This window comes from Martes martes (assembly GCF_963455335.1).
Source record: "Martes martes genome assembly, chromosome: 5".
Classification (NCBI taxonomy): Eukaryota; Metazoa; Chordata; class Mammalia; order Carnivora; family Mustelidae; genus Martes; species Martes martes.
The window spans coordinates 62,926,979-62,946,449 of NC_137892.1; the positions used below are offsets into that span (position 1 = coordinate 62,926,979).

Here is a 19,471-nt window from a genome sequence, read left to right on the forward strand (position 1 = left end):
CTTGAGATTCTCTCTCCCTCTCTCCCTCTCTCCCTCTGAGCCACCTAGTGTCTCTGTTGCATTTCTCCACACTAATAACGAAGCAGCAGAAACAGAGATTAAGAAAACATTCCAATTTACAATGTACCAAAAATAATAAGACACCTAGGAATAAACCTAACTAAAAAGGTGAAAGACTTATACTCCAAAAACTATAAAACGCTGATGAAAGTAAGTGAAGACAACACAAAGAAACAGAAAGATATTCCACGCTCATAGACTGGGAGAAGAATTATTGTTAAAATGTCTAAACTACCCAAAGCAATCCATACATTTAATATAATCCCTATCAAAGTACCAATAGCATTTTTCACAAAACTAGAACAAACAATCCTAAAATTTGTATGGAACCACAATGACCTCAAATAGCCAAATCAATCTTAAAAAAGAAAAACAGGACTGGAGTTATCACAATCCCAGATTTCAAGTTATATTATAAAGCGGTAGTAGTTAAAACAGGATGGTACTGGCATAAAAACAGATACATTAGATCAACAGAACAGAAAATCCAGAAATAAACTGACAATTATAAAGTCAATTAATCTCTGACAAAGGAGGAATGAATATATAGTGGGAAAAAGACAGTGTCTCCAACAAATGCTGTTGGGAAAGCTGGATAGCCGCATGGAAAAGAATGAAACTGGACCACTTTCTTTAACCATACACAAAATTAAACTCAAAATGGATTAAGGACCTAAATGTGAGACCTGAAAGAATCAAAATCCTAGAAAAGAACATAGGTAGTGATTATTCTAACATCAGCTAGGAATATTATTCTAGGTATGTCTTCTGAGGCAAGGGAAATAAGAGCAAAAATAAAATATCATCAGCATCAAAATAAAAAGCTTCTGCACAGCAGAGCAAACAAAAAGGCAACCCACACAATGGGAGAAGATATTTGCAAATGACACACCCAATCAAGAGTCAGCATCTAAAATACATCAAGAACTTATACAACTCAATACCAAAAAAAACCCAAGTAATCTGATTAAAATGGGAAGACATTAACAGACATTTCTCCAAAGACGACATCCAGATTGACAATAGACACATGAAAAGGTGTTTGAGGTGTTTGAAATCACTCATCAGGGACATGCAAATCAGTTTTGATTTGCATGTCCCTGATGTATTATTATCAAAAATCAATGAGCTGCCACCTCACTCAGGTCAGAATGGCTAAAATCAAAACCATTAGAAACAGTAAGTCTTGCGGAAGATGTGAAGAGAAAAGAACACTTTTGCACTGTTGGTGGGAATGCAAATTCATGCAGCAATTGTGGAAAACTAGAGGTTCCTCAAAAAATTAAAAATAGAACTACTCTACAATCCAGAAATCACACTACTGGGTATTTACCAAAAAATAGAACTACTCTACAATCCAGAAATCACACTACTGGGTATTTACCAAAAAATACCTAAACACTAATTCAAAGGATACAAGCACCTCTATGTTCAGAGCAGCATTATTTACAAGAGTCAAATTATGGAAGTAGCCCAAGTGTCCACTGATAGATGAATAGATACAGAAGATGTGTATACACACACACACTGCAGTATTATTCAGCCATAAAAAAGAATGAAATCCTGCCATTTGCAACAACATGGATAGAGCAAGAGAGTATAATGCTGAGTGAAGTCAAAAAGAGACAAAGATGTTATAATCTCACTTGTATGTGGAATTTAAGAAACAAATAAGATTAAAAAAAGACAGAAATAAACCAAGAAACAGACCCCTTACCATAAAGAACAAACTGATGGTTACCAGAGGGGAGGTGGGTGAAAGGATGAGTGAAATAAGGGATGGGGATTAAAGAGAACATTTATCATGATTTTCTAAAAAATGATTTTTTAAAAAAAGTAAATAGGAATGCTTTTGACAGAACTCCACTAATACCCTTTGCAAAGACTAAGAGGGGAGTCATTAGGGAGATGGAAAATAAACTGCAAAGCCTCCACTTTTCCAGTTGGATCCAGGAGTATTTGAAAGCAGCTGCAAGATCAAAGAGCAAATAGATACCCACAAGTCCATCAAAGGGGAATTGGTTAAATTACTGTATAAACATACCATGCAGCCATCAAAAGGAATGATTTAGAGTTACAGAAGACTGCCTTTTAAATAATTAAATAAAGTGAACTACAGAATTCATATGACCATTTTTCTGCTATAATAAACACATACTTATACACACCCAGAAAAATATCTGGAAGCTCTCAGCAAACTGGTATCAGAGAAAACTGCACCTTTCACTTTATGTACATTTCTATTATTTACCTACCCCCCAATATATTACTTGTTTTTTAAGTTAAAAAAAAAAAAAATGAGCCACCTGGGTGGCTCATTCAGTTAAGAGTCTGCCTTCAGCTCAGTCATGATGCCAGAATCCCAGGATCAAGCCCTGCACCAGGCTCCCAACTCAGCAGAGAGCCTGCTTCTTCCTCTGCCCCTCATCCTGCTTGTTGCTCTCTCTCTGAATTAAATAAAAATCTTTTTAAAAAATTAAAATACATATTTTTAAGTATTCTTTTAAATGGCCATAGGAAAAGGAAAACAGAAAGGAAAAAAAAAAGGAAAAGAGAAAGAGAGCACATGAGCAAGTGGCTGCGAAGGGAGGTTCAAAGATTGAAACTGTCAAAGCCAGAAGACCCCACCAATGTATCAGGATTTTACCCTGACACAGCAAGTAGCAGTCCTGAAAAGGAAGCCAGGCACAACTGAAGAAATAACTGGAGAATACAACTAACTATAAAATTCATATGAAAAAGCCAAGGGCTAAGAATAGGTCAAACAATTTTGAGGAAGAATAGAGCAGACCTATGATATTAAAGCTTATTGTAAAGATACAGTTATTAAGAGGGTGGTACAGATGGCAAAGATAAAGAAATATACCAATAAACAGAAGAGACATAGAAATAGACCCACACAAATGCAGAAACTTGATACCCGAGAGAGGGGACGCTCACTATACAACAGTGGAGAAATAACGTATTAGTCAATAAATGATGTTAGGAAAACCAACCACCCACATGTAATAGTGAAACTAGACTTCCTACTTAACATCACACGAAAATAAATTCCAGGTAGATGATCTAAGAATGAAAAAGGAAAACTTACACACTTCTAGAAAAAAAAAAAATAGGTGAGTATTTTTATGAACTTAGGGTACATAAGAGCTTCTTGAATGTGAGCTCTAGGAATCACTATGTATTTTGTCAATGATGTATCTCCAGTGCCTAAAACAATGCTTGGAACACAGTAAATGCTCATTAAGCACTTGTTAACATGAGAAAAACATAGAAACAATAAAGATAGACAAGTTCAACTATAGGTATCCCCCACTTTCTGAAAGTTTCCTTTACACCGCTTCAGAAGACCTACAATAGTACAGTGACAGCTTTTTTTGTAAAATCAAAGAAAATCAGATTTCTTTAGGTTAGCAAAAACAGGTACTAATGCAGGTCTTTCTAAAAGTAAAGTGGTGTAACATCAAGTTTGGGAAAGCAGGGAATACTCTTCACTTTATGTCATTTGGGCTTACAAAAAGTTTCATAGGTGTGCTCTACTTTTCAATAATGGGGGAAACCTGTATAATCAAACTTAACATTGAGTGAAAAGTCAAATCACAGACTAGAGAAAATTGGTTATAATGCATATATAATGCCACACAGAATACAAAAAGAATTGTTACAAATTCATAGAACTCTAAACTACTAATAGAAAAATAAGCACAAGATCTGAATAGGCAATACAAAGAAGAAAACAGGAATGGTCAATAAAAATATTAATTAATGGTTCAAGCTCACTAGTAACATATTCTCAAATCTCAAATGGATATTTTTTGTTAAACTATGAAAACACTAGAACATAGCATAGTTCTATAATAAAGAGGACATAGATGATATATCAGTGACTTTTTGATCTAGGGTTGGAGCAAAGGTATTCTAAATGATTAAAAGGGATGAGGGGAAAGAAATCATAATGAAAAGGTAATATATCTAGTAAATACTTAGAAGCTGGATGATATAACGTATTTCATAACCAAGATTAAAGGGCAAAATCTAGTAAGTAACACATATAACTGTCAACTGATTAATACACTTCATTACATAGAAATCAGTAAAAAAAACCAGATGAACATGTTATTGAGGAAAATGCATTTTAAAAAGCCTTCAACAAGCAGGTTACAAAATACATACAAAAAAACAGACATATTAAAAATGTTAACTCCTCATTCGTAATCCAAAAAAATGTGAGCTTCTAATTATTTTTTTGGTCACTACTACCATAAGACTATCACATTTTGGAAAAGATGTAAAATGGGTGTAAAATTATACACATTGATAATAGGTATAAACTTGTTCATATAACAATCCTGGAGCTTAATTTAGTATTATGTACAACAGCCATAGAAGTATTTATACTCTATGACTCACAAATAGTGTTTAAAAAATATCATAAGGAAATGATCAAAGATAGGCACAAATGTGTGTCTGCCAAGGATGCTTACCATAGCATTATTTACAAAAGCAAAAAGTTAGAAATAACCTAAATGTCCAAATAAGAAAATAAACTGTTTTATCCATAGGAGACCATTTTAAGCATCTATTTAAAAGGCTTGAAAAAATATTTAATGAAACTGGAAAAGTCTGTACCAATAATAAGTGATAAAAGTTATAAAATTATGTCAGTTTTTAATTTTAAAATTTATTAAATTCATCAAAATATTAATAGTGATTATTTCTGGATAGTGAGATTAAAAGATCTTTGGGTTTTTTAAAAATCTCCATGATAATCTTTTGTTATCACAAAAGTTATAAATTCTCTGTTCCAATTTCTTGTTCCCCTCACTCCAATAGCTCTTAAGAAGCAGCAAAACTGAAGCTGATCAATCTTAACTGTTTTAGAAAACTGACTAGAAAAGATTGGCCCTTAAGTTTCACTCTCTTGGTTTAATATGTTGAGACAACAGAATAATGACCAAAAAAAAAAAAAGACTGGCAAAGTTAGTTTAGCAGCACGCTTCAGAAAAACTACATAAGAAATTATCCAAAAATTCACCCAAGTTGAAAACTTACTATAAATTCTTTACTGCTTTAAATAGCAAATGAGGCATTAAGTACAATCAATTCATAAGATAAAGATGAAGGCTGGATTAGAGATAGTAATTTTATATATGTGAGGTCATAGTTGCTTATACTATAGCAATGATGAGAAAGGTTGGAAAGATACAAATCTCTGGGAGCAGTTATATTAACCCACTAGCTATTTTCCTAATAATTTTTTTCAAATCTGTAGATGTTAGCTAAATCATTGTCCATTTCTGGGACCCAGTATTTTCTTCATCCACAATTTACTTGATCAGCCATCTCCAAACAAGTAAAGCTCTAGGCACAATTTTTTTTCTAAGATTTTTATTTATTTGACAGAGAGCACAAGTAGATAGAGAGGCAGGCAGAGGGAGAGAGAGAGGGAAGCAGGCTCCCTGCTGAGCAGAGAGCCCAATGCGGGGCTCGATCCCAGGACCCCGAGACCATAACCTGAGCCGAAGGCAGAGGCCCAACCCACTGAGCCACCCAGGCGTCCCTAGACATAATTTTTAAAGACCTATTTGATGATGGCTTCCAATTCTATTTCTACTTTTCACCTTTGCATACATAGTAAAAAGAAAACTAATGAAACCATCCACTCAAGACTTTCATTTCTGCAAAAGGCATCCAATTTGGAAAGGAAGAAATAAAATTATCATTTTTACTGATGTTATGATCTTACATACAAAAAATCCTAAAAAGTCTATCAAAAACTGTTGGAATCAATGATTTCTATAAAATGATAGAATATAAAATCAACACATAGAAATCAGTTGCATTCCTTTACATTCATAATGAAGCAACGGAAAAAGAAAACCAACCCATTCACAATAGCATCAAAAACGATAAAATACTTGAAATAGGTGATGGGGATTAAAGAGTACACTTATCATGATGAGCACTGAGCAATGTACAGAAATGCGGAATCATTATACTGTATACCTGAAACTAATATAACACTGTATACTAGGTATCCTGGAATTAAAATTGTAAAAACTGGGTGGCTCAGTGGGTTGAGTCTCTGCCTTCGGCTCAGGTCGTGGTCTCAGGGTTCTGGGATCGAGCCCCACATGAGGCTCTCTGCTCAGTGGGGAGTCTGCTTCCCCCCCCCTCTGCCTGCCTCCGCCTACTTCTGATCTCTATCAAATAAATAAATAAAATCTTTAAAATTAAATTAAATTATGGGGTGCCTGGGTGGCTCAGTGGGTTAAAGCCTCTGCCTTTGGCTCAGATCATGATCCCAGGGTCCTGGGATCAAGCCCCGCATCATCAAGCTCTCTGCTCAGTGGGGAGCCTGCTTCCTCCTCTTTCTCTCCGCCTGCCTCTCTGCCTACTTGTGATCTCTGTCTGTCAAATAAATAAAAATCTTTAAAAAATAATAATACAATAAAATAAAATTGTAAAAACCTCAATTTTAAAAAGTTGGTGTTTCAATTAGGACTTCATCAGGATAAAAAGCTCTTGCACAGCAAAGGAAATATCAACAAAACTAAAAGGGAATGGGAAAAGATATTTGCAAATGTCTTATCAATAAAGGGCTAGTATCCAAAACGTATAAAGAACTCAACAAACTCAACACTCAAAAAAGCAAAAAATCCAGTCAACAAATGGGCAGAGGACATGAAGAGATGTTTCTCCAAAGAAGACATTTAAACAGCCAACAAATGAAAAAATGTTCAACGTTTTTCATTTCAAAACATACTTTAGCTCAACAGAATTAAAAACATTATAACAATCATGGCAATAAATAGTATAGAGATTCTTCTGTAACCGAAGGAGTTCTCTGCACTGAAAATTCTCAAGATGTTTCATTATTAAATAAATAATATATAAGATCCCTTCAAGGCACTGGTCCATGAGTTATCTTTCTGATGCACAAACAAATGTATGTTCTCCTTTCTGGTTTTCTTCCATATTCTAAACACCTATTGAAGAAAATTCCTCCTTGTTTTTCCCTGTTCTTTCTCTTCCACCTGTGAACCAACAAAGTTCGTAAGTTTACTCAGGGTCTAAAGCAAGGGTTCTTAACATGTTTATAGATACCTTGCACTAGAAACCCCTGATGCTTATTGAATATGCAGACCCTGGGGCACCGGGGTGGCTCAATTGGTTAAGCATCCAACTCTTGATTTTGGCTCAGGTCATGGTATCTGGGCTTTGTGCTCAGAAGTCAGTCTGCCTGAGATTTTCTCTCTCCCTTTCCCTCTGCCCCTGTGCCCCCAACCCCCAGCTCACTCATTCTCACTCTAATAATAAATAAATAAATCTTTTTAAAAATGCAGACTCTAGTCCCCACTATGGACACACAGGTTCAAAAACTCAGGGGAATGAAGAGAAAAGATGTGCATTTTTAAAACAGCTCTCTAAGGCAACAAAGTTTAAGAGACTGCCAAAAGAAACCTAAAACTTTTGCAACTTTCATTGACTTTTTCAGTCTCTAAGCAAACAAGAACAGACTGTAGCTATGCTTAACATAGATTTTCTTGTTATTAAGAGTGGTGAAAATTACACATTAATGGCAGAATCAAGACAAATAATTTTATAAGAATAGATAACCATTTTAAAACAAGGCTTTTAAAGATTAGAATACTTGGGGGAAGAGGTGTACTATAGGAGGAAAGAAGGAATATACATGCGTGGGAGTTTCCAAGTAGAGAACGGTAAATGAAGGAAGAGAAGCGTGACCATACACATTCATACATACATCAAATATTTATTGATCAACTACAACATCCAACAGTTATAGTCACTTGAGATACATTCATGAAGAAAACATGTAAATATCCTTACTCTCATGGAGTTTACATACTAGCAATGGAAGATAAACAATTTACATAATAAGCACATTTTAGAATAACTCAGAAAGCAGTAAATGTTATGGAACAACAATAACAACAAAAAACAGGGTAAAGTTATCACGAATAAAGGCTGAGTGGATTTAATTTTACAAAGGTTATCAGGGAACTCAGTATCTGAGTAAACACTTTAAGGAAGTGAAGAAGTCAAACCCTACAGGTATCTGGGGGAAGACCATCTTAGGCAGAGGGAATGAACAGTCAGTACAAAGTGAGGAGAATGCCTGACATATATGACCAAGACCAGTGTGCTGGATACAGGAATACATGAGAGAAAGAATATGAGGAGATAAAGAATAGAGAGTTGTTAGGAGCCAGATTCTTTTAAGGACTCTTGGCTTTACTTCGAAAAAAATTAAAAGCTAGTGAAGAGTTCTAGACAGGAGACTGAAATGGTCAAAATTCAAGGGGTCATGTGATTACTGAGTTGAAAAGGGACTGAAACAGGGCAAAGGTAGAAGGAGAGAGAGTAGTTAGGAAATTACCCCTGCAGTAATCCAGGAAAGGGATGATCCCAGCTCAAGCCAAGTGGCAGGTATGGAGAAAAAGGATCAGATCTAGATGTATTTTTAAGGGAGAGCCAACAGGATTTCCTGACAGAAAGACATGAGATACAAGGAAATGCAAACAGTGAAATCCCACCAAGGTTTTGGCCTAAGCAACTAGTAGGATAGAGAGGAGAAAGACTGAAAATGAGCAGGTTTACAATCAAGGGATTCAGTTCAATTTTCATGACACTGAATTTGCAATTTTTCAGACATCCAGGTAGACATATCTAGTAAGCAGTTAAAATACGAATCTGGTGTTCTAAAGAGAGGTCTGTACCGGAGATGTAAATTTGGAAGTCACCCACATGTATTTAAAGCTGTAGATACAAGTTAAAGCTATAAAACTGGATGAAATCACCATCTGAGCAAACACAGATGAAGAGAAACAAAGCCTAATTCCAGGTGCCCTCCAATACTGCAGGTGAAGATGCAGGAGGGAGGAGACAAGCCAACAAAGGAGACTGAGAAGGAAAAACTGAACTGCTCTGAAAGCCAAATGAAGAAAATGTTCCAAGAATCAGATAATGAAGGTGCCTGGGTGCCTCAGTCAGTTAAGTGTCTGCTTTCGGCTCAGGTCATGAGTCCTGGGTCCTGGGTTTGAGCCCTACATCAGGATCCCTGCTCAGGGGAGAGCCTGCTTCCTCCTCTCCCTCTGCTGCTCCCCCTTCTTGTGCTCATGCATGCTGTCTCTGTCAAATAAATAAAATCTTAAAAAAAAAAAAAAAAGAATGAGATAGTGATCAACTTTCAATGCTGCTGATTAAGGTTAAGAATGAAAATTTACCATTGAATCTCACAACATGGAGGACTGGCTACCCTGACAAGTACATTTTGGTGGAGTGTTAGAAGTAAAACCCTTACTGAAGTATCTTTCAAGAGAAAGGGCTGAGGAACTAAAATAAGTACAGTATCCTTCAGAAGATTTCTGCAGCAATAGAGAGCAGAAAAAGTTTTGCAGGAAAGAAGATGCCATAAATGAACTGGACAGGGAAATAAGATTAAGTTTTTATTACAGAGTTATAGTAATCAAGACAGTGTGTTATTAGAGTAAGGATAGACATGGGTATCAACAGAATCAAGTGTCCAAAAATAAACCCCTAAATTTTCAATTGGTTTTCAGCCTGAGTGCCACGATAATCCAACAGAAAAAAAAAAAGAAAATAGTCTTTTCAATGAATGGTAATTGAACAAGCAGGTATCCAATGCAAAAGAATGGGGTTGAACAACTTCCACATAACATGTGCAAAAATTAACTCAAAATCAATCATTAACCTAAATGTAAGCACTAAAACTGTACAACTCTTAGAAGAAAACATAAGAGTAAATCTTTAGGACCCTGACTTAGGCAATGGTTTCTTAGAACGCCAATAACAAGAACCCAAGAAAAAATAAACAAATGTGACATCAAAATTAAAACTTCCATGCCAAGAACACGATCAATAAAGTGAAAAGATCCCACAGAATGAGAGAAAATGTTTGCAAATCACATATTTGATAAGAGAGTTGTATTTGGAATATTTAACAAACTCTCACAATTCAGTATTAAAAAGACAATTCCATTTAAATATGGGCAAAAGATCTAAACATTTCTCCAAAAAAAAAAAAAATACACACAGGAAAAAAAATGGTCAATATTATTAGCCATCAGGGAAACAAAAATCAAAACCACAAGGAGAAATTACTTCACAACCACTAGGATGGTTTTAAGCACAAAGTCACAACAGCCAATGTTGGCAAGGATGTGGAGAAAGTGGAACACTTACACACTACCAATGACAATGTAAAATGGTGCACCCACTTTGGAAACTAGGCTGGGCTACATATGACACTACAATTACACTGCGATGTGTTTATCTACAAGAGGAATGGAAACACAGGACTACAGAAAAAGTAATAGAAGCTCCTGGGAGCCAGAAACTGGAAACAACTTAACTGCCCATCAACACATGAATGGCTAAATAAAATGTGGTATAAAAATCAAAAAAGAAGGGGAATAAAGTACTGATGCTACATACCACCACACAGTTGAATATTTAAAATATTATCCTAATATCCTAGTGAAAGAAACTATTCACAGAAGACCACATACTGTATAATTCTATTTATATGAAATTTCCAGAAAAGAAAAATCTAGAGAGACAGAAAGTAAATTAGTAGTTGCCTACAGCTGGAGAGGGAAAGGATACATGAAGTGAGTGAGTGCTGAAAGGTCCGACTTTCGGGATGAAACAAAAATATTCTAAAATTAGAATTTGACAATGGTTGGGCAATCCTGATAGCACCATAATTATATACTTTAAATGGGCATATTAATTTTATCTCAATGAAGCTGTTAAATAAATTTTTGTGATTTTTTTTCTAAGATGGGAGAAAACACAACATATTTTTATGAAGATATGATGATCCAATAGAAGGAAAAAACTAATGATGTAGGAGGGAGCAATTAAGCAAAGTTCCAAGGTGAGAATGCATGGAATCTACTGAAGAAATAGAGGGGATGACATCAGACAGAAGCACAAATAGGTAGCTCATCTATAAATAACAGGCAAGCAGAAAACATGGGTAAAATGCTGATAGGTAGATGCGGTGATAGGAGTCTGTGGAAGTTCTCTACGGACTGCTTCAAGTTTCTCAGTGAAATAAGCAAGGTCATCATCTAAGAGTGAGCATAAAGGAAGAGATTTTACAGATGAGGAGGGAGGAAGAAGAAGCTAGAAAATTACATAACCAGAATATTCAGTATTCTAGTACTCTACTGAGCTGGTCAGTAACCGAAAGTGAGACCCTCTGGCATGCTTTCTCCAGCCATATTTAGTTGCCAGGGTAGAGTAGAAAGCAGAAGTAGACAGAACTGTATGTAACCAGCACTTGGATTTTAGCCCAGAAATTATGTCAAAGTAAGGGAGAGAAGGGAAGGCAAGGGAGTGACAATAATGACTGAATGTGGGGCACCTGGGTGGCTCAGTGGGTTAAAGCCTCTGCCTTCGGCTCAGGTCATGACCCCAGGGTCCTGGGATTGAGCCCCACGTCGGGGCTCTCTGCTCAGCAGGGAGCCTGCTTTCTCCTCTCTTTCTCTGCCTGCCTCTCCGCCTACTTGTGATCTCTCTCTCTGTCAAGTAAATAAATAAAATCTTTAAAAAAAAAATAACGACTGAATGTAGAATTTAAGCTGAAAGGAGAGAAACTGGAGAAAGGTAAAGTAGATAGGCCATTGTATTATTTCACGTTGAGTACTTGAAGTAGGGTGGTTTAGTAGGAATGAGAAGGACAGACAGGTAGTATCTCCTGAAGATGTAAGTGACAGGATGTGGCAAATAGAGATTGGAAAAGAAGCTATTTGAGCCAAAGAAGACTCAGATATTTCTAGCCAATGACACTTGGCCAGATAGGAGGATAGAAGGCAATAGTTAACATTAATAAAAAGAGAAACAAAGAAGATTGGTTCCATAAGGGACAGATAATACGCTCCAACAAAGAGAAGACAATAAGAAGCAAAGGAAAAAAGATATAAGAAGAAATGAAGAGCAAGAGAAAATACAATTATTACAGTGTAGAAAATGCTTTTGCAGTATTAAAGATAGGTAAACTACTGTGTACAAATATATTCAGTTAGTCCCTGAGCTAAAAGTTTCATCCATTTTCAAGAGAAACTGATCTTAAAACTATTTAACTCAACATCTTCCTCTCCATCATTACCCATTAAAAAAAAAAAAAAAAAAAAAAAAGGATGTCCAAAGACACTAGGTGGTTTGCCTAAAGTCATCAACTTATCAGTGGTAGGGTCTAGTTTAGAATCCAGGTCTTACGACTCTCAGTCTAACTAATGTCCAGAATTATGTTAGAAGGAATTCTTATATAAACCAATTATTTACTTTTCCTTATGGTCAGAAATATCAGCATGCCAGGGTGCCTGCCTGGCTTAGTCAGTACAGCATGTGACTTGATGTTGGTCAGAATGGGGAGTTCAAGACCCATATTAGGCATAGAGCTTACTTAAAAAACAAAAAATGTGGGGCACCTGGGTGGCTCAGTTATTAAGCATCTGCCTTTGGCTCAGGTCATGATCTGTGTTCTGGGATGGAGCCCCATATCGGGCTCCCTACTGACAGGGAGCCTGCTTTTCCCTCTCCAGTTCCCCTGTGCTTGTGTTTCCTCTCTCGCTCTCTCTGTCATAAATAAATAAAACTTAAAAAAAAAAAATGTGGCCATGCCAATACTTAGAATTTTTTTTCTCTGTATCCAGAAGATACAGATCCCGTTGCTGGTTTACGTGACTGAAATCATATATGGCAACAACTGGCAGAACAGAAAGAAAAGGAGGCAACATATTCCTGAAGAAAATAAAAATGTTACAGTATACTAGGCCCTGAGATATGTCACTCAGAATCTATATTAAGGAGCACTACACTTCCCTCCACACACACACAGGTGACCCTGATTCCTATGTTTCAATACCACCAGAAGAAATTCTGCTTGAAGCCATAAATGCCATTACCAGTGGCTGAAACTAGTGACAGTCATGCTGTAGTAGACATTTTAAACTATTACCTTGTTTCAAAGGAAAGCATTCCTCCATAAATACATAACAGTTCTCAGGGATGAGCCAATTTTTCTAGTATTTTATTCATTAAATTTTAGAAGGTAGGCCAGGGAACCTACCCACCATGTTCAACATAATTTTCAGAAGGAAAATGCATTTTGAGTTCACACAAAAAATTATTTTGCAAATCAAGACTGCACTCCATTTTAAAGCACATTCGATTCAGACCAGCCACATTTCAAGTGCTCAACAGCCCTCCTTTATACTGCCAACACACTGGCCAGTCTATATTGTAATGTATCTTGGGACAACTCCTTTCTCTGAATTTGTAACATCAAGTGAGTATGTAAATTATTATTAAAATTATTAAAATATTTACAGGATGCCTGAGGTGGCTCAGTTGGTTGAGTGTCTGCCTTTGGTAAAGGACATGATCCCACCGAGCAAGGAGCCTGCTTTCCCTTTCCCTCTGCTTCTCCCCTAGACTTATGTTTTTGCTCACTGCGTGCTCTCTCAAATGAATAAACAAATGAAAACTCATTTTAAAAAAGTTATTTGTTGAGGTGCCTCGGAGGCTCAGTGGGTTAAAGCCTCTGCCTTCGGCTCAGGTCATGATCCTGGGGTCCTGGGATCGAGCCCCACATCGGGCTCTCTGCTCCTTGGGGAGCCTGCTTCTCCCACTCTCTCTGCCTGCCTCTCTGCCTACTTGTGATCCTCTGTCTGTCAAATAAATAAATAAAATCTTAAAAAAAAAAAGTTATTTGTTGCCTTCATTAAATACCTTAGGTTCCATTCAAACATAAAACTAAATATAAAAGGAAACCTAAGGAAGAAACAAAAAACAGGAACTTTTTCTAAATCTTATAGTTTATACATTCAATCTGCTGATGGATCTTCTCTCCTGACCTTAAGTAGTTCACCACACCTTTACGCAATAATTCAGAAGCTTGATTTTCACTAATATTTTTCTAAAACAAATATGAATACCACTAATCAACTAAAACAGTATCTGGATTGAGTTCTAACATATCATTTAAATCAATTATCCAAATATACCTAAACTGTTTTGGAAAAGAGTCACAACCATTAAAAAAAAAAAAAAGAAAGAAAGAAAGAAAAGACAAGTTTCTGATACCATAGAGAAAACAAATGAATTTTTTTTTTAATTTCAATTACAATTTCAATCATGTAAAAAAAGTTCAGTGGAAAATGCACGTGTTACAATAATTTACATTTCCCTGGTTCTGATACTCTATCAAATCTAAGTGTTTCATTTTAAACTGGCTTAGTCCAGATTGCCTAGGTACATACATAGACTATTCTCTTTCAGAAAATCTTGACTACAAAAACTCTATGTTTCAAACTATACTTTACACTTTTGTGTTTTATTTTTCCTGGATCTTCTTTGTATAATTGTTTTAAATTCCAATTAGGTGAGAAATTTTCGTAGACTAGGACTGTACCTTCTAAAGCAACTTTCCTAAAGACAGAGCTAGCAAAATGTAAAAGGTAAAAGTTTTAGAGAAAATAGATGAGTCAGTTAAATCAATTCTGCCACTTACTATCTGGCTGACCAGTGTCTCAGATTCTTTATCAATAAAACGGAAATAAAAAATATCCATTTGGAATAGGAATTCAGTAATAGGTAAAGCACAAGACATAGAATAGACATCTTGATATAAAGTACTAACACTACTGATAAGAACGACCTCCAGTTGCTACTTTTAAAAGGTTTACAATACTTCTTGCTAGTAAAATCTTACAAAAAATTACATGAAAACATCTTTTCATTCTTTACCAACAAATTTTAATGAGTCTGCTTCCCATCTCCAATCCACAAAATCATATTAAGAGAACTACATATGGTAGAATAAAATATACAGTTCTTCTTTTTCTCCCTTTCAACTACAACCAAATGCACTCTCATACATTCATAGCACAATTTACTATATGGTTGAATCATATGAAATTGCCATTTTTACATGTCAAAACTGGTCAGTCAACTTATCGGCTATCTCCAATGGTTCAATCTGAAATTTACTTGTTCAATGAACACTTTAGTAAACCCAGGCTGGGGTGTAGTTGCTATACATAAGCAAAGTCTGTTAAATAAGGGCTTTGAGGGCGCCTGGGTGGCTCAGTTGGTTGAGCAACTGCCTTTGGCTCAGGGCTCCCTGCTCAGCAGGGGGTCCTCTTCTCCCTCTGATTTCCCCCTCTCATGCACGCTCTCTCATTCTTTCTCTCTCAAATAAATAAATAAATCTTTTATAAAAAAGGGAGGGAGCTGTGAAATAAAGTGAAATGTAAAAGTTCATTCTTATTTTAATGCTTTTACTTTGTACAAAGCTCTTCCTAAACTAAAATGTTAATATAAAACATTCTGAATAAATTTCTAAGCTAAAACCTATAATATCTTTGAGAAATATTTTCCAGACTATGGAAAACACACATCAGGAAGAGATGATCCAGTAACAATAATTACACTGATCTGCAAAACCAAGCATACAACTTAAGAACTTCAGTATCTTCACCAGAATGAGTTATATTTCAAAAGCCAATGGTGTTTAAACTACGAGACCTCTTGAGTATATGAATTACACTAAAGGCTCAAAATACAGTAACAAAATTATTTGCCAGAGAAATTTTGGTGAAGAATTCTCAACAGAACCTACCTCAACAGTTCTCAAAACCGGTTCAGTTTTGAGTAAATAAAATCAGTTTGAATTCAGTTTGGTGAATAAAATCACCAAAACAGCTACAACAAAAAACACAAGTGCTCTAATAGTGAGAGAGTAGGGTCCTAATGAGAAATGTAATAAAATTCTCCAGGTGCTTCTAATATGCATCCAGGATGGAGGAACCCTGTTTCTTAAGGCTTTTTTCTCATACCCCTACATAAATCAAGACTAAATTTTGAGGAGAGTATGTTCCTAAGCCAGGTAAAGTCCCAGAGGTCCTAGTCTGTCTACCACAGAGTAGAATGTTCTGTTTTATAAGAAAACATCACCCCTACTTTACCATGAAGACACCACTTATACCAAAAAGTAGTTCCCTCTCCTATTTAAAGAACTGTAGTAATACTGACTTATTAGAGGGAATAGTAGCAATGTAGAACATAAAAGAAAATCTGTAGTGTTTCACTGGGAACATCATGGTAATTTCCAATTATTACTGATATTCCTGTCTGTTTAAAAAAAATTTAACTTTTTAAATTATAAATTAAACACTAACAGCTTATTTTATACAAGTTTAATCCATCGACTAAAAAAAGAAATTATAACCAAAATACAAATTTCTATTTAATTTCAACATTTAAAAGTAGTCCAATTAAGATAGTCTTACTGTTCTAGAATCCGAGAATGGATTATATTCATCAAGTCCTGGTGGAACATTTCTTGTCACTTGTGTAACTGATGGGTCCTAGAATAAAATTCAAAGGAGAAAAAAAGATTACTTATCCTTTAAGACACAGTTTTGATAGTTACAAAGCACTTGCTCTATCTGTACTTCTGGTCAACAAGCAAAGCTAACAGAGGAGAACAAAGAAAATTATCAGATTTACTCAGTCCCATTCCAACAAGGTTGAAATTTATACCCACAGCCCTCATACCCTCAGTGAAAAAACTGGGTTAGATGCAAATCAGCTGCTATTATATAAAGAATGAAAACAGTTATGTGGAACTGACTGCACAGCATCTTAGCAAATCTTGGGCAAACCCACCATCCTTTCCTTTGGGTCCACAATGAGTTCATGTTCCCCCTACCCCCCCCCTTTTTTTTTTTACAATATCTTCTATCAGTTTTCCCTACTGCTGATACAAACACCATATTACAAATCAATGTCATATACAGGCAACATCTACCACATCCAAGATTAAGCACCACTTACCTGTATTCTACCCAACAGTTTTGTTTGACTATCGTTTACTTTGTCCTGTACTGTTTCCCCTTTTCCAACTATAATATATTACCATACTATCCCAGCTTTTTGAATTAGGCTTTCAAATAAGTAAGTCTCCAAATCCTAGAGAGTTCATCTATTTTTCTTGTGAATAAATGTAAGACACAAACATAATGAACATCTCAACAAAAACCAACTATATAATTAACATGAAAAAGCATTTGCAAACTTTAATAAAGCCTCATTGACTTTTGAATCCCTAGTCCCAAGCTTTGGTATGCATCAGAACCAAATACAGATTGCTGCATCCACCCCCAGGGTTCTGGAATGGGGCATCAGAATCTTTATTTCTAAAAAGTTACCATGTGATGCTGCTTCTGCTTGGAGAAGCACTGCTCTCTCACCTATACTGTACCTTCTCCAATCCATCTTCCTCAACGCAGTCATCAAAACTACCTCTCAAAATGAAAAGCTTATCTTGTCATTCCCCTCCTCCAACCCCTCTCCTCAGTTCCCCACCCATTTCAGGTTTTTTAGAGGCTCTCCCAAGACAAAATACAAATTCCTCAAAATGAGATACAAGGCAGCTGACCACCTAGCTTTCCAGACTAATAAACTTTCCAGACTAATAAACTCTGCCACAAGGTCCTTCCCTAGCCAGATCTTCACTCTCTACCAAGTCAAACAAGCTATTGCATAAGGAGCCTTAAACTTGGCAAAAAGGAAGATGTAATAATAAATTTAAAGTATGGCACAGACAAAAGTAAAAACTTTAAGCTTGCTCAAAGGAGGGAAGGAGGGAAGGAGGAAATGAAATCACTCTACTTCCCAGCATTCTCTTCCCAAGTTTATTCAAAAATGTGAGGAGCAGGAAGATTATCAAGAGACAATGTATGCCTCAGGGAGAAAATTAATGGAATCATGAATATTTGATCTCAAGGTTTTGAGTTTGAGTCCCACGCTGGGTGCAGAGATTTCTTAAAAAATAAAAAATAAAAAATAATTTTAAGAAGTGGGTTTAGGATCAATAAATAGAGACTTACCACATCCCATTGGTCCAGATGCAGTCTCAATGCCCACACCCCTTATCCCGACCCACAAAACCAGGTGACCTAGGAGTCCTCAGCACCATATTCTTCCTTGGCATTGCTTCCTCTGGCAGGAATACACAAAGGTAGGATAACCCTAGTGATCTCCGCTTCCTTAAAGACTCAATCTGAAGAACACTTCACATGCTAACTAATAAAATTGCTGATACTCAAGTAATTGCATTCCAGTCTAAGTGCTTCCACAGAGCTTGGCATTTATTTTCACCAGCATTTATTTCACTGACTCATGATGATCTTCATACAAGTCCCCTTTCCCAAACTAGAAGGTCACTTCTTTAAATACAAAAAATACATGAATAGGTCCTGTTTATTTAATCATACATGCATAGTAATACTGTTTGAGTGATAATTGCCACTCCCAAAGAGAAAAAAAAAAATTCCAAAGAGTAATTCCTCAGGATAGTAGCACCAGTATTAATCAAGAACTACTCCCTGAGGGGCACCTGGGTGGCTCAGGCATTAAGTGTCTGCCTTTGGCTCAGGCCATGATCCTAGCAACCTGGGATCTACCATTCCCCACCTCCCAACCCCCCACCCCCACATCGGGCTCCCTGCTCAGTGGGAAGGCTGCTTCTCCCTCTCCACTCCCCCTGCTTGTGTTCCCTCTCTGGCTGTGCCTCTCTCTGTCAAATAAATAAAATCTTTACCAAAAAAAAAAAAAAAAAGAAAAGAAAAAAAAATATTCCCTGGGGGGAAAAAAGTGAACAAGTATGAAGCTAGTTCAAAAATTTAAGGGAAAAGATGATCTTACTCATAAGGGAAATACTAATTAAAGCTACCCTAACATAGTATTTCTCACCTATCAGACTAGAAAAAATCTACAAGTCTAACATAGCTAAGTGATAAAAGTGTAAGAAAATAAGAATTCTCCTACATTACTAATGGAAAGAGAAATTATTACAACTCTATGGAGGGACAGTTGGCAATAGTCAGCAAAATTACATCTATATTTACACTTTTTTTTTTAAGATTTTATTTATTTAGTTGACAGAGATTACAAGTAGGCAGAGAAGCAGGCAGAGAGGAGGAAACAGGCTCCCCGCAGAGCAGAGAGCCTGATGCGGGGCTTGATCCCAGAACCCTGGGATCACGACCAGAGCCAAAGGCAGAGCCTTTAACCCACTGAGCCACCCAGGCGCCCCCTATGTTTATACTTCGCCCCCTATGTTTATACTTCGACCCACAATCTCACTTCTAGGAATTTAGCAAAAGACTGGAAGCAACCTAAATGTCTATCAATAGAATATAGTTGAATAAACTATGGTACATGTACATGATAAAGTACTATGCAGTTGAGCATTACGCAGCTGTAAAATACTATAAGAACATCTATACACTGCCACAGAATGAGTGGAAAAGGTGCAAAACAATATAAATAAAATGTTACTTCTTAT

The 19,471-nt window shown here is 36.2% G+C and overlaps 1 protein-coding gene and 1 pseudogene across 2 annotated transcripts in view; both read right to left on the reverse strand.

The window, feature by feature from the left end:
• The window catches only part of LOC308342884 (large ribosomal subunit protein uL23-like), a 1,151,147-nt pseudogene that overhangs the window by 529,276 nt on the left and 602,400 nt on the right, over window positions 1-19,471 (reverse strand). The window lies entirely within an intron of this gene.
• Window positions 1-19,471, reverse strand: part of SCAMP1 (secretory carrier membrane protein 1) — a 127,126-nt gene that overhangs the window by 75,292 nt on the left and 32,363 nt on the right. Inside the window, exon 2 of the mRNA XM_080803560.1 lies at window positions 16,410-16,487. Within this exon, the coding sequence (XP_080659686.1) occupies window positions 16,410-16,487 (78 nt within the window). The remainder of the gene's footprint in view (window positions 1-16,409; window positions 16,488-19,471) is intronic.